Source organism: Pempheris klunzingeri, chromosome 16, assembly GCF_042242105.1.
Source record: "Pempheris klunzingeri isolate RE-2024b chromosome 16, fPemKlu1.hap1, whole genome shotgun sequence".
Classification (NCBI taxonomy): domain Eukaryota; kingdom Metazoa; phylum Chordata; class Actinopteri; order Acropomatiformes; family Pempheridae; genus Pempheris; species Pempheris klunzingeri.
The window spans coordinates 3,284,006-3,310,538 of NC_092027.1; the positions used below are offsets into that span (position 1 = coordinate 3,284,006).

General features: G+C 42.1%; 2 protein-coding genes and 1 gene segment (V, D, J or C); 2 read left to right on the forward strand and 1 right to left on the reverse strand.

The window, feature by feature from the left end:
* Positions 1-829, forward strand: LOC139215794 (Ig kappa-b4 chain C region-like). The segment is given in 2 exon segments: positions 1-16; positions 504-829. Coding segments are annotated over 2 exon segments (342 nt in total).
* Positions 830-9,386: 8,557 nt separating this feature from the next.
* LOC139215796 (chitin synthase chs-2-like) lies at positions 9,387-18,995 on the forward strand. The gene is made up of 20 exons (XM_070846821.1): positions 9,387-9,659; positions 11,327-12,206; positions 12,351-12,534; positions 12,706-12,801; positions 13,052-13,213; positions 13,313-13,487; positions 13,681-13,782; positions 13,892-14,060; positions 14,235-14,435; positions 14,544-14,659; positions 14,868-15,036; positions 15,153-15,332; positions 15,450-15,728; positions 15,832-16,000; positions 16,093-16,127; positions 16,250-16,314; positions 16,734-16,844; positions 16,925-17,139; positions 17,232-17,322; positions 18,093-18,995. Exons 1-20 carry the CDS (start codon positions 9,387-9,389, stop codon positions 18,141-18,143), a joined length of 3,723 nt encoding a protein of 1,240 aa, XP_070702922.1. The 3' UTR covers positions 18,144-18,995.
* Positions 18,996-19,676: 681 nt separating this feature from the next.
* Positions 19,677-26,244, reverse strand: slc39a7 (solute carrier family 39 member 7). 2 transcript variants are annotated; one of them, XM_070846102.1, is made up of 8 exons: positions 26,116-26,244; positions 24,282-24,774; positions 23,263-23,431; positions 22,465-22,542; positions 22,195-22,323; positions 21,893-22,003; positions 20,980-21,176; positions 19,677-20,573 (listed from the first exon to the last, which is right to left on the reverse strand). In XM_070846102.1, exons 2-8 carry the CDS (start codon positions 24,762-24,764, stop codon positions 20,319-20,321), a joined length of 1,422 nt encoding a protein of 473 aa, XP_070702203.1. In that variant the 5' UTR covers positions 24,765-24,774; positions 26,116-26,244; the 3' UTR covers positions 19,677-20,318. The 2 variants fall into 2 exon arrangements, with proteins under 2 accessions (XP_070702203.1, XP_070702202.1); XM_070846101.1 differs by having other exon boundaries at positions 20,980-21,179.
* Positions 26,245-26,533: the final 289 nt, after the last annotated feature.

Here is a 26,533-nt window from a genome sequence, read left to right on the forward strand (position 1 = left end):
ATGAAGATAAAGACGGGTATCTGATAATGTGCAAAATCTCTGATCATATGTCATATATTGTTTCAAATGGTGAAAATCTGTTCAGTTTGGTGAAGATGACTGAAATCCACATGAAGAACGTTTGGCTGTAGTCCGGTCATTTTCTGTATCTTTCATGTTTCCACTAAATACTTTAAAGTCATTTATAATCAAGGTTTTAAATGATTTTGTTGGCAAAGGTTTAAAACGAGGTCCAACTTTGACATTTAATCTGCAGTGTAGTTTGAGGTGTTTCAGGTCTTTTCTGGATGATGATTCTCTCTGTGCTGATGTGCGTGAGAGGCTTCATAAAGGGAAGTGAAACAATGTGTGAGTGAGTGAGTGACTGGTGGAGCAGAAAAACCACCTGACAGAAACTCCTTAAAGGACAAAATCAGCTCTCTCACAGTGAAGGTGTCCAAGTGTCTGGTGGTTGATTGACAGCTGTGTGGTCCCCGTCCTCTAATCTGATTGGTGTCTCCTAGGTGATGTCCGTCCCACCCTGACGGTGCTGCCCCCCTCCGGTGAGGAGCTGGACCAGGGGAAGGCCACGCTGATGTGTCTGGCCAACAAGGGCTTCCCCTCAGGCTGGAGTCTGGCCTGGAAGGTGGACGGCAGCAGCAGCTTCAGCTGGGAGGAGAGCAGGAGCCCCGGGGTGCTGGAGAAGGACGGCCGCTACAGCTGGAGCAGCACCCTGAGGCTCCCTGCTGACCAGTGGAAGAAGGTGGGCTCTGTGACCTGTGAGGCCACCCAGGGCTCCCAATCTCCAGTCTCAGAGACACTGATGAGGAACCAGTGTCCCCAGTCCTGAGCTGACCCACTGGGACTCTGCTCTGGTTTTACTCTGCTACTGCTCTCAGTCTGACCTCTGATACACTGTCTTTTTTCTCTCTGTAAATGCTTCAGTATAATTCTCACTTGCTTTATTGTTGACTGATACAGTTGATCATTCAAAACAATAAAAGTCTCATAAAACATTGGTTTTACATTCATGACAGTGATGGATCTTTTTCTTTGCCGTATGTTTCATATTAGGAACATTTGTTAGAATTAAGCATGAGGCCACAGTTTTTCTAGTCACTTCTTGATACTTCGTAGTTGTTGCAGGTTTGTTTGTTACGACTGAAAATTAGTAACAATCCTCATAATGATTAAAGTATTTCAATGGAAAACCAACAAATGACTTCATATCACTGAAATCTGCTCCTGATGATGCATTTGTTGTTGGGACTTCATTTGTATGTGATAGTGATAGAAAGTTAGTAATAAATAAAAAGCAGAGTATCATCAGCATAAAGTGAGATTTTAATGCCAGTAATATTTAAATGAAAGAGTTAATGATTGAACACAAGGCTTAATGACAGACAGGATGATGGTCTCTGTATGTAGAAGAGAAAGGAGAACTATTGATCAGCTGTGCCCATGTTTGTTAATAAAAGAATAAAGGCTGAAATGTTGCTGCCTTAATAATTACAATCCATCCATTAAATCTACAGTGAGTGGGTTTATCTCAGGGTCAGATCAGTAGTATTTTATTATGTAGACGTCACCTCTGAAAGCTGAGTCAGTGCAGCCTAACAGTGTCTCTGTTTAGCTGTGGTGTCCTACAGCAGGAAGGTGCTGATGTGAAAGGATGAAAGGAGGCCATTTTACAGCAGTCGTACAGGAGTCTGTGCCACATGGTGTCCTGTCTTTGATTCAAAAGCACGGCTGTGATTTGGTCTAAAAAAGTGCCAGATATGAGGCTTTAGTTGCTTACAAAGAAAAAGAAGATGTAAGTGCTTCATTAAGAAAAGTCTTGTGGAAATAGAGGTGTTTGTGTTTAAAAACTATCAGAGCATCATTTTATTGCTCTACAATGAAGGCCAAGTCAGTTTTGTGTGAGTGACTCAGTGAAGTGTATCAGTCTCTGCAGCAGCTTCCAGCTGCAGCAGTCAGTTCAGTTTCTGTTCAGTCTGACTGAGGGAGGTTTTTGTACGACGCTTTTTCACTGTGTGAACGAATGCTGACTGTTCACATAGAAGAACCCCAGACAGTAATAAACTGCTGCATCTTCAGTCTGGACTCCACTGATGGTCAGAGTGAAGTCAGACTTTGATCCACTGCCTGTAAAACGATCTGGAATTCCTGATGCTCGAGTGCTAGCATCGTAAATGAGCAGTTTAGGAGTTTCTCCATCTCTCTGTTGGTACCAGGATAAATAGTGATTGCTGCTCCAAGTATAAACATCCCGACTGGTCTTACAGCTGATGGTGACGGAGCCTCCCACAGCAGAGCTCACTGCTCCAGGCTGAGTCACTGTGTACTGACCTCTGGACTCTGAGGGCACAGAGACAGAAACATAAAGCAGCGTCGCGGTTTAGTCGGCTTCATTTCAGAGGGACGGATGTTGATGGAGGAGAGGAGTCTGATGCTCTGGACTTTACCTGTGAAGCAGCAGCAGAGGAGAGTCCAGATGAGGACGGAGGTCAGAGTCATGTTTGTGATGAGGAGGATTTCTGTGGCTTCTGTTGTTGTGAAGGACGGCTGTCAGTCATCCAGTGTTCAACTCTCAGGACTATAAACTCTCCCAGAGCAGTGGAGCATGGTGCTGCTGATGCAAAGTGGCTCTCTATGGAAATGCTCCCACTGACCCCAACAGGGACATGGATTACTCTGATGATGCTGTTTATCAATGGATCAATCGGTTTATCAGAGTATTGATTAGTTTTCAGTATAAATTCTAAATTTAACTTTATTCTTCAAGACAAATTTATTTTCTAAATGTGTCTTATCTTATTCTGTTACTAGAGAAAAACACATCAGATTAAAGTCTGTGATTCTTTGAGGAAATGTTGAAATCAGAGACGAGTTTTTGTGACTGTTTATGTTTCAGTAGAAATACATTTTTCTGCTGTTAACTATAAATTAATATAATTATAGTGATTCTTGAATGAGTCACATTATGTCCTCAAACCGACTGAACTCTTCACTTAAACATTTTGCTGGACTGAAAATCAAACTTTAACAGTTTTCAGATAAACTTGTCTCAGAGGTTTCACCTGATGTTTCTCAAAGATTTGAATCTTTCACACACTGTGTGTCACAAATGAACATCTTAAAACATTACCGTCACATTTAACCACCGAGCTGTGTGAGCGGGTTTGATTTGATGACTTTTTACATGTAATCCAACAAGGTTCACTTTAAACGAGTAAAACAAACAGATCTTGTTGGTCTTTTCTGTAGTTTAGAAGAAACCATTAAGGTATTGTGAAACAAAGAACACCTGACATTTTATCAGACCAGGTTATTTCATCATCTTTTCATGTCCAAACTCAGACGTAGCTTGGTGACTAAACAGTTTAACTTTTTAACTTTAGTACTGAAACCTCACGGTCCAGCAGTGATGCCTGCCTGTTGCCATGGTTACTGGGCTCAAAGAGGGAAGTGAAAAACCAAGCAGTGGTTTCATCCAAACTGTCCGGGTCTCTAAATTTCCTCCACGTGTCTCTCTGCAGCGGGTGGAGTCATTTCTTTGCTTACTATGGGTTCATACATCTAAAGTAACATCTTGTGACTGGAGAGGTGGACAGGTGTTTCTCTGGGCCAGCATTGATGGTGAAGCTGATGCTGATCAGTGTCTTCATGTTTTCCTTGAACAGGTTACAGTTGAGATCGCTGTGGCCCAGGATGAGGCTGGGATCAAAGGTCATGACCTAGACTGTCCCAGGTTGACACCTTTTGATTGATTGGCAGATCAGATAAGAACATGGGATAATAATGTGATGTGAATGGATGGTGATAAACTGTGATGGAGGAACTAATTTAATTTGCACAAAGATTTTCTGTCATTGATCTTGTTTTGATTCACGTTTACTGGTGTTAAAGCAGCAGTGGTGAAATGTTCACTCTGCTTGATGAAAGTGTGTGTGTGTGTGTGTGTGTGTGTGTGTGTGTGTGTGTGTGTGTGTGTGTGTGTGTGTGTGTGATTGACTCAGTGAAGTGTATCAGTCTCTGCAGCAGCTTCCAGCTGCAGCAGTCAGTTCAGTTTCTGTTCAGTCTGACTGAGGGAGGTTTTTGTACGACGCTTTTTTACTGTGTGAACGATTCCTGACTGTTCACATAGAAATTCCCCAGACAGTAATAAACTGCTGCATCTTCAGTCTGGACTCCACTGATGGTCAGAGTGAAGTCAGTGTTTGATCCACTGCCTGTAAAACGATCTGGAATCCCTGATGCTCGAGTGCTAGCATCGTGAATAAGCAGTTTAGGAGTTTTTCCATCTTTCTGTTGGTACCAGGAGAGATCATTCCCCTCATCTACTCTCTGACTGGTCTTACAGCTGATGGTGACGGAGCCTCCCACAGCAGAGCTCACTGCTCCAGGCTGAGTCACTGTGGCCTGACCTCTGGACTCTGAGGGCACAGAGACAGAAACATAAAGCAGCGTCACGGTTTAGTCGGCTTCATTTCAGAGGGACGGATGTTGGTAGAGGAGAGGAGTCTGATGCTCTGGACTTTACCTGTGAAGCAGCAGCAGAGGAGAGTCCAGATGAGGACGGAGGTCAGAGTCATGTTTGTGATGAGGAGGATTTCTGTGGCTTCTGTTGTTGTGAAGGACGGCTGTCAGTCATCCAGTGTTCAACTCTCAGGACTATAAACTCTCCCAGAGCAGTGGAGCATGGTGCTGCTGATGCAAAGTGGCTCTCTATGGAAATGCTTTGACCCCAACAGGGACCTCAAGATCAGTCAATTCATCAGTCTATTGATTAGAAGTTATTTAACACCAGTTTTGTAGGATGTTGGCTCTGTGCTTGTGGAGGATTTTCAAAGACGTTTTTGTTCAGAGAAAATTAATCTAAGTTCCCTTTAAAATATATGTGTATGAAATAAAAATATACAGTCTATAAACCGTTGGCTCTGTGTTATTGGCATTTTTCATTTTTCAAGTATTTCAATGGAAAACCAACAAATCACTTCATATCACTGAAATCTGCTCCTGATGATGCATTTGTTGTTGGGACTTCATTTGTATGTGATAGTGATAGAAAGTTAGTGATAAATAAAAAGCAGAGTATCATCAGCATAAAGTGAGATTTTAATGCCAGTAATATTTAAATGAAAGAGTTAATGATTGAACACAAGGCTTAATGACAGAGAGGATGATGGTCTCTGTATGTAGAAGAGAAAGGAGAACTATTGATCAGCTGTGCCCATGTTTGTTAATAAAAGAACAAATGCTGAAATGTTGCTGCCTTAATAATTACAATCCATCCATTAAATCTACAGTGAGTGGGTTTATCTCAGGGTCAGATCAGTAGTATTTTATTATGTAGACGTCACCTCTGAAAGCTGAGTCAGTGCAGCCTAACAGTGTCTCTGTTTAGCTGTGGTGTCCTACAGCAGGAAGGTGCTGATGTGAAAGGATGAAAGGAGGTAATTTTAAGAAAAGTCTTGTGGAAATAGAGGTGTTTGTGTGTAAAAACTATCAGAGCATCATTTTATTGCTGTACAATGAAGGCCAAGTCAGTTTTGTGTGAGTGACTCAGTGAAGTGTATCAGTCTCTGCAGGAGCTTCCAGCTGCAGCAGTCAGTTCAGTTTCTGTTCAGTCTGACTGAGGGAGGTTTTTGTACGACGCTTTTTCACTGTGTGAACGAATTCTGACTGTTCACATAGAAATGCCCCAGACAGTAATAAACTACTGCATCTTCAGTCTGGACTCCACTGATGGTCAGAGTGAAGTCAGAGTTTGATCCACTGCCTGTAAAACGACCTGGAATCCCTGATGCTCGAGTGCTAGCAGTGTAAATGAGCAGTTTAGGAGTTTCTCCATCTCTCTGTTGGTACCAGGATAAGGCGTGATAGCTGCTCCAAGTATGAACATTCCGACTGGTCTTACAGCTGATGGTGACGGAGCCTCCCACAGCAGATCTCACTGCTCCAGGCTGAGTCGCTGTGTACTGACCTCTGGACTCTGAGGGCACAGAGACAGAAACATAAAGCAGCGTCACGGTTTAGTCGGCTTCATTTCAGAGGGACGGATGTTGGTAGAGGAGAGGAGTCTGATGCTCTGGACTTTACCTGTGAAGCAGCAGCAGAGGAGAGTCCAGATGAGGACGGAGGTCAGAGTCATGTTTGTGATGAGGAGGATTTCTGTGGCTTCTGTTGTTGTGAAGGACGGCTGTCAGTCATCCAGTGTTCAACTCTCAGGACTATAAACTCTCCCAGAGCAGTGGAGCATGGTGCTGCTGATGCAAAGTGGCTCTCTATGGAAATGCTCCCACTGACCCCGACAGGGACATGGATTACTCTGATTGTGATCTTTATGAATTGATCAATCAGTTCATCAGGAATTTAACTTAAGGATCAATGAATTCTATTGATTAGAAATTATATAACACCAGTTTTCTAGGATTTGGGCTCTGTGCTCATGGTTGAATTTTAAAAACATTTTTGCTTAAATTAATTTTGTGAGAATATGTATACAATAGTATATATTTAAAATATAAATATGTGCAAGAAGTAAAAACATTCAGTCTTTCAACCTATGGCTCCAACAGGGACATGGGTTACGCTGATGATGTTGTTTATGAATTAATCAATCAGTCAATCAATCAAAGTATTCATACGGAATATGTCACTGGTCTTTTGTATGTGGTTTTGGTTTGAGTTTCATGGATAAAATTTCTTCCAGAATATTTTATCACTTCCTCCCAATTCACCACATAAAATAAACATTACATCGGAAAAAAACTGAAGACTTCCCATAAAAACACCTTTTTGATCATTATTTAAATTTCTCAGCATATATTGGAGCATTTATCTTTAAAAACTTTTACCATGAAAACTAGTCAAATTCCAACTTGTTTTAATGAGAATTTTAGGAGTTTTTTAGCAGTTTAGTAATTAACAATATTAATTTGAATATTTCTCTAATGAAATCTGACTGTTCGGCGAACAGCTAACATGAAGAGAATAAACAAAATAATCTTTTGGATAGTTGCAACAGTAAAAGCCCCATGATTTTCATCTCATTTTTAATAGTTTGAATTATGGAAACTCTGACTGTCTTGAAACCTGCCTGTTGCCATGGTTCAGCAGTGATGCTTGCCTGTTGCCATGGATACTGAGCTCAGAGAGGGAAGTGAAACGTCTAAGAACAGTTTCCTACGGTGTGAAGAAGACCAACAGAAGCCTGGAGCAGCACCCTGAGGCTCCCTGCTGACCAGTGGAAGAAGGTGGGCTCTGTGACCTGTGAGGCCACCCAGGGCTCCCAGTCTAAAGTCTCAGAGACACTGATGAGGAACCAGTGTCCCCAGTCCTGAGCTGAACCACTGGGACTCTGCTCTGGTTTTACTCTGCTACTGCTCTCAGTCTGACCTCTGACATACAGTCACTCAGTGGTTTCCATTCATAAAAGTGTCTCAATGTGTTTGTATCACTGTGGCTGAGTTTTGTTGGAAGATGGATGTTGGAAGTACAGCAAATATTTACATCTTTTTATTCTTTCAGATGCTATTTTTCTTTTTCTGTATATTCAAAAATAATTTTCTTTTCCATTTTCATGCATCAGAATCAGCTACAAATCAGTAGCCAATTGGTGTCACATTACTGTTTTTCACATAATTCAATTGGCAAAATGGATCCACCATGATGGATCTTTATGGTCCAAGAGGGTTTTTGTAGATGATATTAAGCTGGACTTGTCTGTTAAATTGGGTCGCTGTTTCTTTGGAACCGAAAACAGATCATTTTTAGTTACTGGGCCAAGTTTCATGTTTCTCACAGCAATTTGAGACGTGGCAGAGGGCAACAAAGAAAAATAATAAAAGAGTGTGTGTGTGTGTATGACACAATAAAGAGAGAAAGAAAGAAATTCTGACTCCTGGTGAAGTGAGTTCCTGTAAGACGTCAGATCTAAAAGAACAAGGAGTGGCCTAATTTTCTGCAGCTAAACTCAGATATATTATATTCTCGGCCCCAAACACCTTAAAGACACCTTTTCTACCAGCATAACTACTCTGGATGGCTTCACTCTGGCCTCCAGCTCCACTGTGAGGAATCTGGAAGTCTTATTTGATCAGGATTTGTCCTTTAACTCCCACATTAAACAGATTTCCAGAACTGCCTTTTTCCATCTAGGTAATATTGCTAAAATCAGACCCATCATATCCATAGATGATGCAGAAAAATCAGTCCATGCATTTGTCACTATTGTAAGTCCTTATTATCAGGCTGCCCCAATAAGTTGTTAAAGACTCTCCAGCTGGTCCAGAACGCTGCTGCTCCTGTACTGATGAGAACTAAGAGAAGAGACCACATTTCTCCTGTACTGGCTGTGCCGGTGTTCGAGCATCTCTTGAAGGAATTTCAAATCTCTTAATGCTGAAAGAAAGCAGCAACTGGACATGAATTCTGTATCTAGGAGCATGAGAATGTATCTGATAAGTTTAAAACAACACTAGAGAAAAGCCTGCAAACATGAAAGCTTATTACTCATTCAATTTTAATTACCTTTGCTAATATTTTATTATTGAAATCCAAATGATTTGTTTGGAGCCTCAATTTAACCACAACTATGTTCTGGTGCAGTCTGCTCTGATTTCAGTTCACCTGGATTCACTGCTCACCTGCTGCAAACACTTATTTCGTGAGGGCGGGGCTACGAGCCCTTAGTAACAGTAAGTTATGCAGGTGTCCTGTCATAGCAGATGTTCAAACAGAGAGCTTCCATCTGCCATAATCATCATGGAGAAAGACAGAACTATGACCAAGTAAGTACACACATTGATATTGTATCTATTTTCATTCAAATCAAAGTAAATGTCAAGATATAACCAAAACTTGTTTATTTGATTAGAGGTCATTTATTTAAAATAATGAAATATTAGGAAGCCCTTCAATTATTTTTATTTTGTAGTTTGATGTTTTTCAGTAGTTGTGGTTATTTACGTTTTCATGCAAACAAGGTCAATTGGTTATGCACTCATTTAATCAGACAGTGTGAAGTTTTCCCTTTTAATTATTTATATGGTATATAAACAAACAATCAATTATGTATAACACATTATAATGTAATTTAAAGCAGACATAGAGACAAGTACAGTGGCTTGAAAAAGTATTCAGCCCCCTTGAACTTTTCCACATTTTGTCATGTTACGACCACAAACATAAATAAATTTTATTGGAATTTTATGTGAAAGACCAACACAAAGTGGCACACAATTGCCTTCAGAAGTTGCCTGATGATTGCTGAATGATCGAATGTTGACCTAATGACTAAATAGAGTCCACCTGTGTGTAATCTAATCTCAGTACAAATACAGCCGTTCTGTGACGGCCTCAGAGGTTTGTTAAGAGCATATTGGGGAGCAAACTGCATCATGATGTCCAAGGAACACACCAGACAGGTCAGGGATAAAGTTGTGGAGAAGTTTAAAGCAGGGTTAGGCTATAAAAAGATTTCCCAAGCTTTGAACATCTCACAGAGCACTGTTCAATCCATCATCCGGAAATGGAAATTGTATGGCACAACTGCAAACCTACCAAGACACGGCCGTCCACCTGAACTTACAGGCCGAACAAGGAGAGCACTGATCAGAGATGCAGCCAAGAGGCCCATGGTGACTCTGGACAAACTGCAGAGATCCACAGCTCAGGTGGGGGAATCTGTCCACAGGACAACTATTAGTCTGCACTGCACAAATCTGGCCTTTATGGAAGAGTGGCAAGAAGAAAGCCATTGTTAAAAGAAAATCATAAGAAGTCCCGTTTGCAGTTTGCCAGAAGCCATGTGGGAGACACAGCAAACATGTGGAAGTAGGTGCTCTGGTCAGATGAGACCAAAATTGAACTTTTTGGCCTAAATGCAAAACGCTAGAAAACCTGTTGGAGTCTGCAAAAGACTTGAGACTGGGGCGGAGGTTCACCTTCCAGCAGGACAACGACCCTAAACATAAAGCCAGGGCTACAATGGAATGGTTTAAAAGAAAACATATTCATGTGTTAGAATGGCCCAGTCAAAGTCCAGACCTAAATCCAATCGAGCATCTGTGGCAAGATCTGAAAACTGCCGTTCACAAACGCTCTCCATCTAATCTGACTAAACTGACTAATCTGAGTTTGAGCTGTTTTGAAAAGAAGAATGGGTAAAAATTTCAGTCTCTCGATGTGCAAAGCTGGTAGAGACATACCCCAAAAGACTTGCAGGTGTAATTGCAGCAAAATGTGGTTCCACAAAGTATTGACTCAAGGGGGCTGAATACTTTTGCACACTGTACTTTTCAGTTTTTTATTTGTAAAAAAAATTTGAAATCATGGATCATTTTCTTTCTACTTCACAATTGTGAAGTTTCACAATATGTGTGCCACTTTGTGTTGGTCTTTCACATAAAATTCCAATAAAATATATTTATGTTTGTGGTTGTAATATGACAAAATGTGGAAAAGTTCAGGGGGGCTGAATACTTTTGCAAGCCACTGTATAATCAATTATTCTTTTTGTCACTCTTTATTTAACACATCATAACTACTTTAATGTTGTGCTTAAAATGTGTATTTATTATATTTCCTACCTCACTAGTTTACTACCTACCTTCTTACATCAGACCTTAGTGATTTGGTGTTTGTATTTAGGAGGCCATGGGATACCTGTCGAGACCTCCCAGTAATTGAAGATGAACAGACACCATGGAAAATGATCAAGCTACTAAGGATCATTTCTCTGTGTGTCGTTGCTGTGATCGTGTTTGGATCGGCACTATGTAGCAAGGTGATCTTTTGTCGTACATTATCACGGCATATGAATATGACCACAGCAAGAAACTGGAGAAGTTACTATTCAATTTGCAATGGCATCACATAAAGTCGCAGCTAGATAGACCCGTGGTCAACCACATTCCTTTGTCAACTCAACTCAGAATGATTACATAATGTCTATGAAAGAGCTGCTGATTCTCCACTGCCCTCATTGCACAGTATCAACTAACTGATTAACTACTTGGTTACAGACTTCTTTCCTCCTCCTCATCACCTTGTCCAACAAAGGCACAAAGACCCTCCCAGATGAGCAGAAACCCGTTGCTCTGTTGTGTATTGGCTGCTCTGTCATCGCCTCCAGTGTGCTTTTATTTCTCAAAAGCATCTGGAAGGCATGCTACAAAACATCAAAGCTACCAGGAAAAAAAACAACTGCCCTGGTAAGATGAGAGACAATATTTCTTAACTTCATCTCTTCTCTCACTTATGCAACACGGCCTGGCAGGTATTTTGACACCCTTTCTTTACCACAGTATTAAATTTCACTCTCCCTCTGTCTCTTCTTCAGGTTCTCTTCTTTGAGCTCCTGGTGTCTCTGGGTGCAGCAATTCTCACAATAGTGTCAATGCCACACTTGGACATTGTGACTAACTTGACAATACTGAATAGTGTAGCCATCCTCTCTGCGCTCCTACAGGTGGTGGCCCAATGCAGTGCCAAGGAAAGGAGCCTCCTCCTGCTGCCATCTATCACGGCCTTCATTCTCATTTTGCTGGGTTACGTCCTGTTCCTCTTCTTATACATTAGGAAGATTCAAACTGATATCAAGATGGCCATTTGGTTGGGTCTGGCTGTTGTTAGCTCCTTCTTGGTGTCTTTCAATTGGTGGGAGAGCTACTTGAGACTGATCAGCGAGAACAGCAGCTCCGTCTTCGTCAAGAACCTGTGCAAAGACATGGCAAAATGCCAGAACATGCTGTACATCCTCTCCAGCCTGCTCAGGATTGTGGTGACCACCTGCGTGCTCGCAGCCTGTGTTCCTCTACTCAAAATGGACTGGGACATAGTGACCTCCATCCCAAGGCGTGAGACAAAAATTATCGGCATCATCATTGGGGTCCAGCTGATCTCCTCTGCACTCTGCCACTGGTTTGCTGTTGCGGCCTGTAAGATGCACGCCCTGCGACGATGCTTCATCCTGCCTTTGTACTTGGCCTCTCTGGCTGCCGTGGCTCTGCTCATCATCCCCGTCATTGTTTACTATCAGGACTACAGAACAAGTCTCAACAGGACTGAAAGCATCAACTTCACAGGTTACTGTAATGTAGTTGTAGATGGAAGAAACCACAGCTTGGATGGCAGAGTGTTCCCACGTCTGGTTTTGGATGTTACACACACTATGTGTGTCCTGGACATGTCCAAGATAACTGACATTGGCGTACTGGCAGGTAATAGTAGAGCTTGGTAAAAGTTACAATGCAATTTATGAATTTAGTTATATATTAAAAAATCATTATATGGCAGATATTAAGGCATTTTACAGCATCCAAAAGTGGAATTTTGATCCAATGTGTTTGTTAATCCTCCATCAGGTTCAGCTGTGTTCTGGTGGCTCGGTCTTGTGTTGGCCACACTCCATCTGTGGTACCTCAACATCCATCGTATCCAGAGGACCCAAGACCTGTTCATCAGGAGGCTGTATGAAGGGGCCTTTATCGAGCAGTCCCTGCTCCTCAACACCCGAATCGACATCCAGACCAAAAACAAGATGAGGAAGTAAGTGTGTGTGCTGTGTGTGTGTACGAGAGGTCCCTCACAAGAATCATCCAAAGGTTGTTGATTCTTCAAGGTGTATTTGGACTTTTTTAATCTGTCAAGTTAGAGTTACATTATCTCTTTTCCAAGCAAAAGTATGTTTCTGAAATTTGAAAATGTTGTTATGTTGAGATCTAGGCCATTTGAGACAGTGATGGTGTATCTGTGTGCGACCATGTGGCATGAGACCTACGATGAGATGATGAACATCATTATCTCAATATTCCGGTGAGTTTCTCCTTTTTTTGGCAATAAGATTCTATAAAGTAACATCTTGCCATTCCCCAAACTATATCTCTCTTAGTTAAATAATTTTAGTTTTAGAGTTTTGAACATGGAGACTCTGTTTCTTGATTTTCAACACTTCAACAAATTACCTACCAAGAGAGTCTTGCAATTCAGTTTCAAGAAATGCAACAGACAATAGTTACAACCAAAAAATATACTTCATCAAAATCGGTTTCTCTGAACACTGCAGACTTGACAGGTACAGACCAAAGAAAGAGCCAAAGTTCAATGATTTCACCTTTGAAGCTCATATCTACTTTGATGACGCATTCGAAGATGTTGAGGGGAGTCGGGGGCGTCACCTCAACAAATATGCGAAGGACCTTGTGGCAATCCTAGTGGAAGTTTATGGGTAAGAACGCACCACAGCACGGCACACCACCAGACAAACATTTTTTCAGGAAGTAGAAATCACTTCTTTGTTCTCTGTTCTCTTGTTCTCCGTCATTAGCATCTTCACAAACATTGATGATAAGTTGTTCAGGGAGCAGCAGCAGATTCCTGATCAGAAGGTCATAAGGACACCGTACGGAGGTCGTCTTGTGGTCACCATGCCCCAAGGGAACAACATCATGGTTCACTTCAAGGACAAAGAACACATCCGCCATAAGAAGAGATGGTCTCAGGTAGGAAAACAATGACTTGCAGACCCAAGTAGGTGCATTCATATGTACCATTTTCAGTTCTCTGCATATCTAGAAATGAGTGTCCAAAATGTTCTACGGTCGCAATGGAACATCTTTGTCATGTGGGACAATGCTTGAATACTTAAATCGTGAGAAATATTAGTTTTGTTAATAATAATTTCAAATTTTCCAGGTCATGTACTTTTACTATCTTCTGGGCTGGAAAGTCATGACCAAATATTTTGCACGCTGGCAGAAGCTAGAGAACGAGAATGAGTTGAAAGCAGAGGTCCAGGTGAGATAAGAGAACGAGAAACACACAAGAGAGAAACATACAACACTTTTGTTTTTGATGAGGTTGAACACACATCTATACTATTTCTGAATAAATCCTAAATGTAAAGCAAAGCAAACTGTGGCTGTTCCTCCAGAAAGAGAAGCACAACACCTATCTCCTGACTTTAGATGGGGACACAGACTTCCAGCCAGCTGCTGTGATGTTGCTCATTGATCGTCTGAAAATGTACCCACATGTCGGGGCGGCATGTGGCAGGATTCACCCCACTGGATCAGGTTGGCACATCCTACAATTTAGACAGGCAAAAACAAAGACAATACAAAATATCTATCTAATCATATGAATAAATAGCTCTAATATGTACCACTGATGTTTAGAAACTAAAAGTGACTGGACACTGGACAAACATATTTGTTCAGGTTTACAATACCGCTGTGCTTCCTCTGCAGGCCCTGTGGTGTGGTTCCAGAAGTTTGAATACGCTGTCAGTCACTGGCTGCAGAAGACAGCAGAGCACGTGATTGGCTGCGTGCTGTGCAGCCCCGGCTGCTTCAGTCTGTTCAGAGCAGAGGCACTGATGGATGACAACGTGATGAAACGATACTCCACCAAGTCCACAGAGGCAAGCCACTACATCCAGTACGACCAAGGTAACAGATGTTGTTCGACAGGACTTCCTGTCTTGCACTCGGTGGCAGCTTTCACAATCAGCCTCCCCCACTTCTGTCACATATTAATATATTTTCTGTTTCCTGCAGGTGAAGACCGCTGGCTGTGCACCCTGCTGCTGAAACAGGGATGGAGAGTGGAGTACAACGCAGCATCAGATGCTTACACTAAGGCCCCTGAGGACTTCAAAGAACTGTACAACCAGGTGAGAACTACAGCTGATCAGAACCTTTCCACTAATTTTATGATGGTTATGAAATACCCACAGCGATCTGATGAACTGATATATTTGCATCTTGCATATTGAGAATCTGGACATCAGAACCATCCATGAATGTGGCTTTCATTGGGTATAAGTTGTCATTAAGCCAAAAATCACATCAATCATGCTGATGATTATTTGCCATCGTAAGCGCCGGCGATGGGGACCGTCCACAATGGCCAACGTGGTAAATCTGCTGGGAGACACCAACATAATTTCCAAGAGGAACCCATCCATCTCCAGACCCTTCATGTTGTACCAGTTCTTTGCCATGACCTCGGCCATTCTGGCACCTGCCACCGTCTGCCTTTTGGTCGCAGGTTTGTGTTTTGTGTTTGGCAACATAATCTCAGCACATAAAAACCTTTGTGACCTTTTGAGAACAAATGGACTTCACTGGATATATGTTGTTTAAATCCTCTATTGTGGCCTCCAGGTAGTTTGTCCTTCATTTTAAACATCCATGCCAGTGGTGCCCTGGTCCTAGCTGTGATTCCTCCTGTCATCTACCTGATCCTTTGCTTCAAACTCAAGTCAGACACTCAGATCACTGTTGCAGGAGTCTTGAGTGTCATATACGCATTCCTCATGTTGGTGGTGATGATGTCCATTATTGGTAAGTTAAATCCAAACATGTAGAACTTTATGCAGACACTTTGCTTAAGTCTTTTAAGTAGAGCTGCCTAAATCTGCTTTAATTCTAAAAGCTCTCCATACCTTCAACTGTCTTCAGGCTCAATGGTGAAAGACCAAACCATCTTCACACCCAGCAGCATTTTTGTTATCTCTATGGCCATTCTTTACATCATCACTGCGATAATGCACCCTCAGGAAATCCACTTGGTGTTCTATGGCTTTCTTTACATCATCTGTATCCCAAGTGTGTACCTCCTGCTCACCATTTACTTCATGGTCAACATGAACAACGTGTCCTGGGGCACCCGGGAGCCAAAACGTGCCGCTGGAGTTGCCAGTTCTGAAGCCACCAGCCAGCAAACAACAACCCAGAAAGGTAGACACCGGGTTGAAACTGAAAACATGTTTATTGTCATGCTGCAACACTACTCCAGCATTGTTGTTTGTGCTGACTGAACTGATGATCTTCACCATTGCAGCCAAAAACACCTTCCACCAACTTTTCTCATGGGTCAAATTTTGTAAAAAGTTCAGCGGGAGATCTAAGGACGGGCAGCTCAGTGTCAGCCAGGACAACCTGATCCCAGAGTGCCATGAGTCCCAAATCACTATTGTGGAGGACATAAGGATCCCAGAGGAAGAACAGAGGTGAGTTCTGACAGTGGAAACCGATTAAAATGGGATGCGTCATTAATCTAAAGTGTGTGATAATACTAATAGTTTTTATGATTGTGCTTCAGGCAGCTGGAGCCTGTTTTTGACGCTCCTTCCCAATGTAAGTCCAAACAACATAAATCAGCATGTTTGTTGTTTTTTTTTTTTTTGCAAAAGACAAATCCAACATACTTTCTAAATGCGATGTCATGTGTTACCCCCCTGTCTCGCTTTTTTCTCCAGGTTGGGTTACACAACTACAGCATGCGTTCAGTGACATGCAGCTGCAGGAGGACTCACTCGACCAGGTGTGTATGTCTCATCTCATTTTATCAGGTTAGCATGATTATATGTCTCTGAATCACATTTAATCTCTGCCAAGGGTTTATTCTTGCTCCAATTCATCAGAATGATGCTCACCATATATAGTTTCCCAACGCCGACAAAATCAGATCAATCATTAAGGCATTTACAGAGATTAGTTTTTGTTATTTGCTGTGCCAACAATATTAGACCAAAACCTGTATTGTACAGTAATAATAGGACACTACACAATCTTTCACACTCCACATGAGTTTTTACTGTTGTTAAACTCAAACGCTAAGAGTGATGATGATTCTTAGAATACACTAGTGAATGTGTTTCTTATCTGTATGAGTTTTAAGCAGCTTCAACATGAAGGACATTTACAGAATAATTAGCTGAAAGAGTTGTTTTTTTTCTGCAGGAGGAGGAAGAGTTCTGGAAAGAGCTTCTGGAGAAGTACCTGCACCCCCTGCTTGATGACAAAGAGACACAGAAAAAGATAACCAATGACCTGCGGGAGCTGAGAAACAAGGTAGGCGTGGAGCAGTGAACCATCTAGGAGGAAACCACTGTGCAGTTCATGTTAAATGACTGATTACTCATTACACACAGATAAACTTCACCTTCTTCATCTTAAATGCCCTGTGGCTGGTGGCGACGTTTACTCTCCAGTTCTTCAAGGCCTCCTTCTCAATCAGTCTCCCCAAGGTCGGCCTCAACCTCGAGGGCACCGGAGAAGACACACAAGTCGATCCCATTGGCTTCATGTTCATTCTAGGGTTCGCTGCATCGGTTGTGATCCAGTTCTTGGCCATGCTGTGTCACAGGTCACCACTTACGTAGAACTCCTTTTCTTCCTCAACAGGGTTTTGATTTGAATGGTATTCTTAATTTTTCTCTTTCTTTTGTGTTCATCCAGAATCTACACTCTGATCCATTATGTTGCCTTTTTGGACACAGAGCCCAAAGACCAAAAACCTGAAGAAGGAATATACCTGCCAGGCAAAAAGGTATTTCTAATGATCCCTGCTACTACTGATCCTACTGTCTCTACTAATGCTACAGCAAGTACTCACCTCCTGCTGCTGCTGCTGCTACTTGTCTACTATTGTGACAACCTGCAATGATGCCAGAACTATATACATGACTGTTACACCAACAAAACAAAAGGTTTACAAAGCAGTGAGGTTATGCACAAAACTTAACTTGTATTTGTGTATTTGAAATGTTTAAAATACTTTATTCAATAAGTCTATTGCTTATTTGCTACTGTTGTTTTCTTTATTTCTTTTTTCTATGACTGCTTGTCTTGCTGCTGTAGCATGGGGGATCAATAAAGTAAAAGTCTAAGTCACATAATAAGTGTCAATAAGACACATTTTTATCCCCAGGTTTAAAACAACCTGTACGACAATTAGTTACTGAATGCCTTAAATGTGATATGATAAAAATATGTATTGTTTTAATTTGCAATCACAAATTAATTGCATTTTAATTAACTATATTTTCTCATACCAGTATTCTGTATTTTATTTTGATGAGCTACATTTGATGAGCAAGTATTTGAACATGATCAGGATCTAGCTCAGTCTAATTATTCTGGCTGTAATTTCCTAATAACAGAAAAAGACATTCAATTACCCTTCACTTACTTTCCTTCCTTACCGTCCTGACGTGTCCAGTTGCACCCTGCTGCTGCTGAGGGTAGACCAGAAAATATAGTTTAGTCACCTGCCAGGTGTTCCAGGTGTGGTGGCATTCATGATGTTTCTCCTCCCAGGTCAGCTCTGTGTCCAACACCAGCTCTAGTTCCACCTCTGAAGGAGTCTGAACCTGAAGACAGTCATCATGAGTTCCCCTTGAGCTTGTACAGCAGAAGTCATGATGGAGGGACTTTGGCGTAAACAGTCTGTGCACAAACAACACTTTTTAGCACTTTGAAATATCCACTGTACGTAAGATTTAAACCAAAAATGCCTTTAATATGTGTATTATTTTTCAAGTAATGTCTTCTATAGGGTTTTTATAGGACTTTATTGAACCAGAATGCAGAAAACAAATGACACATATTCTAGATGAAATAAAATAAAAAAGAAAATCACTCAGGGACAAAACGATGAAGGGTGACTGTCTGCATCTCCTGTCACAGACAAACTAATTAAGTTCTTAGTCAAGGAAATCTACCAGTCAGACAAGGCAGAAATCATCGGAAGTCTTAAATCAGGGAATCTTTTATAGACTTTTCAGTTTCTCTGGACGTCTATCTTTATTGCACAGTAACAATTTACACAGTTTTCCCATGAATAAACAGCCAGACAGTTACAAAGTGAAAAGAGAAGATGTTTTGTGTATTTGTTGTGTATATTTATATATTGATGATGTAAAAACTCCTCTTGAAGTTGAAGTCTGATGGGTAAAAAAGAACCAAAACTGTTAAGAGCATTACCAAAAATCAGATCATGATCTTTGTTTGTATTCATTTTTGGATAAAGAAAAACCAACTGACTTAATGCAGTGAAATTTTTTTTTTTAATGCAGTGAAAACCTTTTTATGGAATAAGAGTCGTCTGTTGGAGGCCGTTTGGTTTTGTATTGTATTGTGTCCTTTATCATGAAATTGTAAATGTGAATATTTGTAGGTGCCTTGACGGTTATTGTTCTAAGTGTTCCAAAAAAATAAATACTGCCCATTATATAGAAGTGTATTTTGTGCAATATTTACTGTAGAAAGAGATGATTATGTTTTAAATAATCATGTTTCAACGCCCCTCAGTATTAGGGACCTGTTGATAATTTCCCTTCAGCGTACAGCAGCATACCCTTTGGTTTCAGGGGGCCTAAGCATACATCAACGTGAGTAAAGTCATTTAGTTTTGTCTCACAGCTATTTACTCTGATTTAATTTTACTGAGGTTAATGTTACGCCACACTTTGCCCCTCAGGCCCCTAAACAAGACACTTCTTTCTTCCTCAGCAGCTCACCTGACTGGATGACAAAGTTGTAGAAAGTGTGCAGTGAAGGCTGACAGTGGCAGCTCTGCACTGTGTCATACCTTGGTTACAGTCCAAGGGTCGAGCCCCCCCTCGACCCTTAAGGATAAAAAGAACAACCCCTCCGACATTAGCTGACCTGTTGCTCCCCCTTGTGGTCAGGTGTGTTAACAGCACATCCATGTTAAACGACAATTCATTCAACAATCACCTCATAAAACGGCTTTAAGAGTTTTTACCGAAAAGTGATCACTGAAAACTAGGAACGTTTATTGGGGATGCTGATAACAGCTGTCAGCATGTCGATCATTCTTTATCCATCAGCTGAAGAAGCAACAAAACAAAAGATTGAGTGTTGAAGATAAAAAGCAAGTTTTCTGGTCATAAAGATTTTAATGATTTGAGAGTAAACACGCTGCCATTTTGAGCACACAACATTTACTTTTCATTTTTGGAATGTAAAAATATTAACATTCAATATCTCCAAACGAAACATTAAACACGTACAACCGAGCAGGTCACTGAGTCAGAGCGTGGCTTTCGCTGCTCTTTCACCGACCCGACCACAAAAATAATAGAAAATTTAGTGCTCATCTACTCTAAGCCGCTCTTGGAGGGGCCGTCAGTTTAAGCTTGATCCAAGTACTGATAATGGCGAGTGAACCTTCCACCTCCTGCCCTGATGGAGGTGAACAACACAGCAGTCCTCAAAAAAACTTTATCACCAGGTTGTTTCTTTCCAGCTGTCAGTCTCTCCTGCGGAACAGTTTTTAAAAAGCCGAAAAAGAAACAATAACACAAAACTGGGACGTGAACTGCTAAAAAAGACACAAACTAACAAAAATCATCCATTCGCCATCAGGGGGGTGGTGTTCGTCCCAAAGCAGAATTAATAGAAAACAAGAAAACACACCCCTGACAAGTAATAATCCACTTGAGCTCTACTTAAAACCTTTTTTGACCTTTTCCCTCTCTGTCTCACTCGGTAAGGAGCTTCTGTCGACTCGGCTGCGTCTTACTCGTACTCGGCTATGAGCACCATCATGCCGACTCCGAACAGCAGGGCCAGGATCTCCATGAGGGACTGGCCGAAACTGGAGCGGCCCGCCAGCAGCTCTGGGAGCACGGTCACTGTGGCGATGTAAACGAACCCGCCAGCGGTGAACGGCAGGATCCAGGCGGTCGCCGCAGCGCCCACGCCCTCGGCCAATAGGGAGCAAGCTGTGCCGGCCAGCGCTCCCAGGGCTGTCAGCAGCTGTAGACACATGGCCTGATGGGAAAAGGATTACTACTGTCAGTATTTCAGCACAGTCTCCACACGTACATTAGAACAAAATCTTTGGTCTTAATGTTCTCGTTGTGAACTTTGCTCTCACAACATTTCTGCATTAATATATAACTGCGACCAATTTAGCTTGTTTTCTTTTTAATTAGGTTTAGTGTTTTTTTGGCATTTCTGCTTTATTAGACAGGACAGGAAAGCCAGGGGGGATGAAAAAATAAAAACTATTATCGTATGTATAAACTAAAATTATATCCTAACTTGAAGTTGGATATTTCCTTCAAAGAAGTCCTTAGATTTAATGGAGAGCCAATACAGTTTGTTCAGGCTCATAGTCTTTTAAAGGCCCTGCTGATTATCTGTGAAGGAACGATGAGTTATAAACTACAGCTACCTTTCTTTTGGTGCAGCCAGACTGGACGAGGATGGCAAAGTCTCCGATCTCATGTGGGACCTCATGCAGCAGGATGGTGAGGGTGGTGACGGCGCCAACGGCCGGACCAACCAGGAACGACGCTCCGATTGCCAGGCCGTCGGTAAAATTATGTGTGAAGTCAGCTGCCAGGTTTAGGTAACCTGACACTTTGATGTCTGCTTTAGAGGAGGGAATGGAGAATAAATGGAGTTAGGATCTTAAATATTGTGTAAACAGCAAGCCTCCCTCTGGGACAGCGGGTCAGGGAGCAAGTCGACAGCTGTGCAGCCGTTTCTGTCTGATGGAGGTGATGCTGAGATCACAAAGAAGAACAACATGTTTCTGCCCACAGGAAGCAGCAACATTATAATTTTCCCCCTAACGGCCAATGAAGGACCTGATCAACAAGACGCTGATGTTACATAACACAACATGTTGGCAAAGTCCAATTTCAGTAAAGATTTTGCAAACCAATAATGTTTTAACAATCAATTTATTCAGTTACTTTTGATGCATCCAGGGTTGTTTTTTTAACACTGGCATGAATATCTGGGTTTCAAGAAAAACCTTGTTGTGATACAGTTCATTGCTTTTGAAGTAAGAACTTGTGAAGTGTAGACATTTAGGTCAACGCCCTGTCAGTCACTATATTTCATCACATTAAAAAGCTGTAGCACACTTTTCACATCAACATCTACACATGAACATATTTCACCTGCAGATCTCCAGATAACTGCATACCAGGTTACTAGGCACACACTCGCTTTTTGTGCTCTGCATCTTATGTCACTGCACTGCAGTTTGGTAACCAACCAGGATACAGAGCTGTTGAATTCATCTACTTTGTTTCAATAAAAGGTAAATTTATAAAAGAAATCTCTGCACTGTTCACCTGTGCTCTTCTTCTCCTCTTTCTTTGGCACTTTCTTGTCTTTGCTTTCTTTGTCCTCTTTCTTCTTTTCCTTTTCTTCTTCTCCATCACTGTCCTTTTCTTTGGGAGCATCTGAAAACAGTATTAAAAGTTCAAATTAGCCCCAGATCAGATGCTGAGAAAAGAAGGAGGAATAAGGAAATAACAGTGCCAGAAACAGCAATCTTAAACTTGTGTTGTGCAGATGAATATTCTATCTCTGTCAAAGAAAATATTCTGTCAGGAAGAATTTCCGAACAGCAGATGAGTCTCCACTGATGTACCATGTGAGTGGCCGTGGGAATGTCCATGTCCTCCCTTCAGCAGACGCACAAATTTCTCCACAACCAGGAAGGCGATGATCCCACCGAGAACCCACAGACCCACAGACATCATGTGACCGTGGGCAGCTCCTGTGCAGGTAGAAAGTCACCATATATGTATGTAAAGTAGATACAAGACATTCTTTTGGTCTTTGTACATTTCTTCTACCTCTTGGAGATCAGCCGTTAAGAACAAGAGTACCAGCGGACTACACATAAATGTACGGTTACCGTGGGAGTGGCCGTGGTCGTGCGATTCTTCGCTTTCGTGTGAGTGTTCGTGATCTTCTCCATGGTGAGAGTGAGGCTCTGCAGAATAAATAGGACACAGGAGGAAACAGACATTAAAGTCAGACAAAGTGAAGACTGCCCTGCAAAGTCTGTGATTTCAGAGAGAATTTGTTCATCGTTGTCAGTAGTTGACTAAAAACATTATCTGTATCTGTGTCACTTTAAAAAAAGTGTTGCAGCTGCTCGTGCTCTCATGTGTAGCCACAATAATAACACTGAGGTGTTATTATGTACGTTATAATAATCATGAGAAACGGTGAACAGCCCTCCAACTTACAGCTGCAGTAAGCACCATGTTAGCTGTCCTCAAGCATAATGATTTAACATTTATTGTTTTAAGAAGTCTAACAGCTCAGAGAGACTGAGCTGCTCCTTCCCCAAACACTACAAACACAAAAATGGTTTGAATTAATGAATGAGTCATGGACCAGAGCCTGAGCAAACGGACGAAAAGCACGATCTGAGCTCAAAGAGCAAAGTGAATGTGAGCTATGAAAAACATAACCAGAGCAAAATGGGTGAGTCGACAGCATTTGAATAAAGAGAGGACTAGTTTCTCTGTCGTAGACTTTTTGTGAACTCATGAGCCAGATGTGACGGATTTTACATTGAAAATGCACCTTAATAGATCCTTTCGCCTCCTTAGCCTACATCTTAGGGTGGAGAAAGTAAGAAAAACTCAGCAACAAGCAAAGAAGACAACAAGAAAAAACAGGCGTCTGTGGATCGATTACCTACCCAAAGCGTGCGGTATGAGGTGGAGGAAGGCGTCACCCAGCAGTCCCCCTGAAGCGAAGCTGAGCAGCACCTTCAGCAGGTTCTGGTGCTGGTCGCTGTTGGACTGAACTGGGATCAGAAACAGGATGAGGAAAGGAGCCGCGCTGATCAGCAGGGTTGCTCCGATAGCCTGCGGACAGGGATGGACCAAAGTTTACTTTTCATTAGTGTCCCGCAGGACAGAATGAATCCAACTGAGAGATCATCAACAACGCAACACGAGGGCAAAACAGGAAATAGAAGAGAAGAGGAGACGAAAGGCAAAGTGATCTGTATAGAGGCAAACCATGTGTGATGAATCTGTTCGGATCCAATGCTGTTATTGATCAGTACCAACAACTCACCAGTTAAATATGTGATTACATGGAGGAACTTATGCAGGAGGATAAAACTGACTACTCAGTGACCTTTTAAGGGCTTAGATAACACAGCATGGCTGTATAAACCACAGTAAACCAGTTTTAACCAGTGACATAGTGAAAGCTCCACAGACTGGATCTGTTTAGCCCAAGTACTGCTGTCTACACAGAGGCATCCACCAGCACGACTAAATCTCAATAATTAACATGTTCTATCAAATCTATTCAATTCAATCAATGAAAAATCTCTGTGTGAAAATGATGAGGCAGGGTTTTAAATCTAGGCAAGAAAGCATAATAGCAGATTTCCAAAACTGTTTAACAATTCTTTTCACATGTTTCTACAACTTTTATGAGCCTAAACAGACTTTCTGGTTAAACTGGCTCTTCCTAAACAGACTCATGCCCATATTTATCCAGGTGAGTTTACATGTTAGTGCTTGAACTGTGCAGCTGAATGGGAGGAAACAGACAGACCTGAGGGCACCACTGATAGCTGCTGTAAGAGGTTAAAACTCTGGATCTCCTTCCCAAGTCTAATGTAGAACGTTTTGAGCTCGTTTCAAACAGCCATAGCCATGATGACCGACTCTTTATTCCAATTCTAATCTATGACCACACCTGCATCCAGAGCTCCAACACGTCCCTCTTCTCTGCCTCCCTCTTCACTCTCTCTCCTCCGTGTGAGTGCCCGTGTCCACTCTCCACCTTGTGCACCCGCACAACATCCTCCTGATGAGCGTGTCCGTGATCATGAGCGTGAGCGTGTCCGTGATCATGAGCGTGAGCGTGTCCGTGATCATGAGCGTGTGCGTGTCCGTGATCATGAGCGTGAGCGTGTCCGTGATCATGAGCGTGTGCGTGTCCATGGTGCTCCTCCTCCGGTGGAGGGAGGTTGGCCTCGGCGCTCCACTTGCTCGCTCCGTGGAACATCTTCACCTGCGGGCCGTCGTCTCCGTGGGAGTGGCCATGGTGATGGTGGCCGTGGGAGTGGGCGTGTCCGTGGTCGCCATGGGAATGGCTATGAGCGCTGGTGGAATGGGAGGCTAGCAGCAGTAGTGCAGATGTGGCCAGTGTCAGTGCCAGCAGACGTAGACAGCCCATATTATCCCCTCTGACAAAGAGAAAAGTCATAGAATAAATAAAAACTCACAGGCTGTCTGATGATTAAACTCAGTGGCCCTGGTTACACTCATATACTTGTGTTCTCTATGTTCTGTCTTGCTACATCATGAACCCTATTTATCCCATGCAAATACACCAGTGGTGTCACTTTCATGGTAGATTTAAAAATGTGAATGTGCAATGCTATTAAAATAAAAAAGGAACAATCAACTTGTCGCTAGCTTATTTTGACTCACACCCATATATGCACACATTAGTCAACTGGAGAGGAATACACAACCTATTTTATTGCACATGAGATGTTACACATTCACAGTAGCTACATAATATTCACAACAGCTGTGAGTGTGACTTCATACAGTGACACTCTGTGGTCAAGGGCAGTAGATAGAAAGTGGTTAACAAAAGGAAATTATCCATCCAAACCCTGTGGCATTAAGACAACAGGAAGTCAGTCAGTCGTACAATAAAGCTATTGCAGCATTTGTGCCCTTCCTCATCAGTGAAACTACTGAATGACCCGTGTGGAAATGCTGCTCTGCTTTTATTTCATTTGTGGAGAAATAAAATCAGTGAGACAGTTGTGTTGTGCTACACTTACATCACAATGCCAGTGGCTGTGTGTCCTGTTACATTCACACCTCAACACACCACATGCAGCCAAAACGTGTTCCAGATCACCACCAAATCTGGTTCAAGCGATCGGACACCGGTGCACCTTCAGTGGGGTTGAGGTGTATTATCACCTGTATGCACAGCTGCCATTTCCTCTCCAAACCAGCCAGTTACTTTATAGTTCCAACGTGGCAGGTATTCAAATTGCACAGGACTCAAAATGGGGCTTTCTTCCAATTAAATGTATGAGCAGGATCAGGCGGCTGTGCAGCACATTTTGGGAATCCTGTTGTCCGGCATGGAGGTTGTGCCATCTTTGACATATGCATTGTAAAACTGCAGCAATGCTGCAAACACTATGTGCAGTGGTGGCAGTGATTCCTGCTGAGGTGCTCACTGTGGACATGTTATTACGATGCACTCCTTGTTTGCTAACTCACAGCCACCCGTCTAAGAGGGATGTAGCTCTGCCTTGTGTTTGGGTTTGTTTGTCGGTGGCTTCACTCTCTACATGTGGATGTACGTTAACGTGATAATCTGTGTGTCGACTTTAATCTCACGGTAAACAGTAAAAAAAAAAAAAAAACTGATCAGCGGTTTCCTCCAAGTTGTACGCCTGCTAGCTGGTTAGCTAGCTAATATCCAGCTGGCTAACATGTTGCTGCAGCATCACTAACTGCCACAAACAATAAAAAACAAACAAAGTGTTTCTTACCGGAGTGTGTCAGATATCACTGACTGTTGGGCCGCTGAATAACTCTCTGTCCTGCCTGGAATATGTTTGGCAAAGTGCTAATATTTCAGTCTACGCTGATGCTACTGGTAAGACGTGGCATTAGCTCAAGTTAACTCATCGAAATCTCGCGAGGTTTCGCTCCATTCCAAGTGTGCCTCCTCCTGTGCTTCCTTGTCGTCTGTACTTAGATTAAAAACATACAAAAAAAGTTTGATTTTTAGTGAGATTATAATGGTATATGAACGTACTGCAATATTTCTAAAAAATAAAAAAAATAAAAACCCTTCCAGCTCATAGATGACATAGACACAGGAGGGATGATGAAGTCTGAGTCGAAATATCGCGAGACGAACCCTGTGTTTTGACTCATCAGTGTGAGCAGGAGCATCCTGGAGGA

Coding starts and splice junctions, on each gene's coding strand:
- LOC139215796 (XM_070846821.1), top strand. CDS start 9,387: ATGTCCAAGGAACACACCAGACAGGTCAGGGATAAAGTTGTGGAGAAG. Junction 9,660..11,326: donor TGCAGAGATCCACAGCTCAG/GTGGGGGAATCT, acceptor TCTCTTCTTCAG/GTTCTCTTCTTTGAGCTCCT. Junction 15,333..15,449: donor GGTGATGATGTCCATTATTG/GTAAGTTAAATC, acceptor AACTGTCTTCAG/GCTCAATGGTGAAAGACCAA.
- slc39a7 (XM_070846101.1), bottom strand. CDS start 24,764: ATGGGCTGTCTACGTCTGCTGGCACTGACACTGGCCACATCTGCACTA. Junction 22,543..23,262: donor CCTCATACCGCACGCTTTGG/GTAGGTAATCGA, acceptor TTTATTCTGCAG/AGCCTCACTCTCACCATGGA. Junction 22,324..22,464: donor CGACCACGGCCACTCCCACG/GTAACCGTACAT, acceptor CTACCTGCACAG/GAGCTGCCCACGGTCACATG.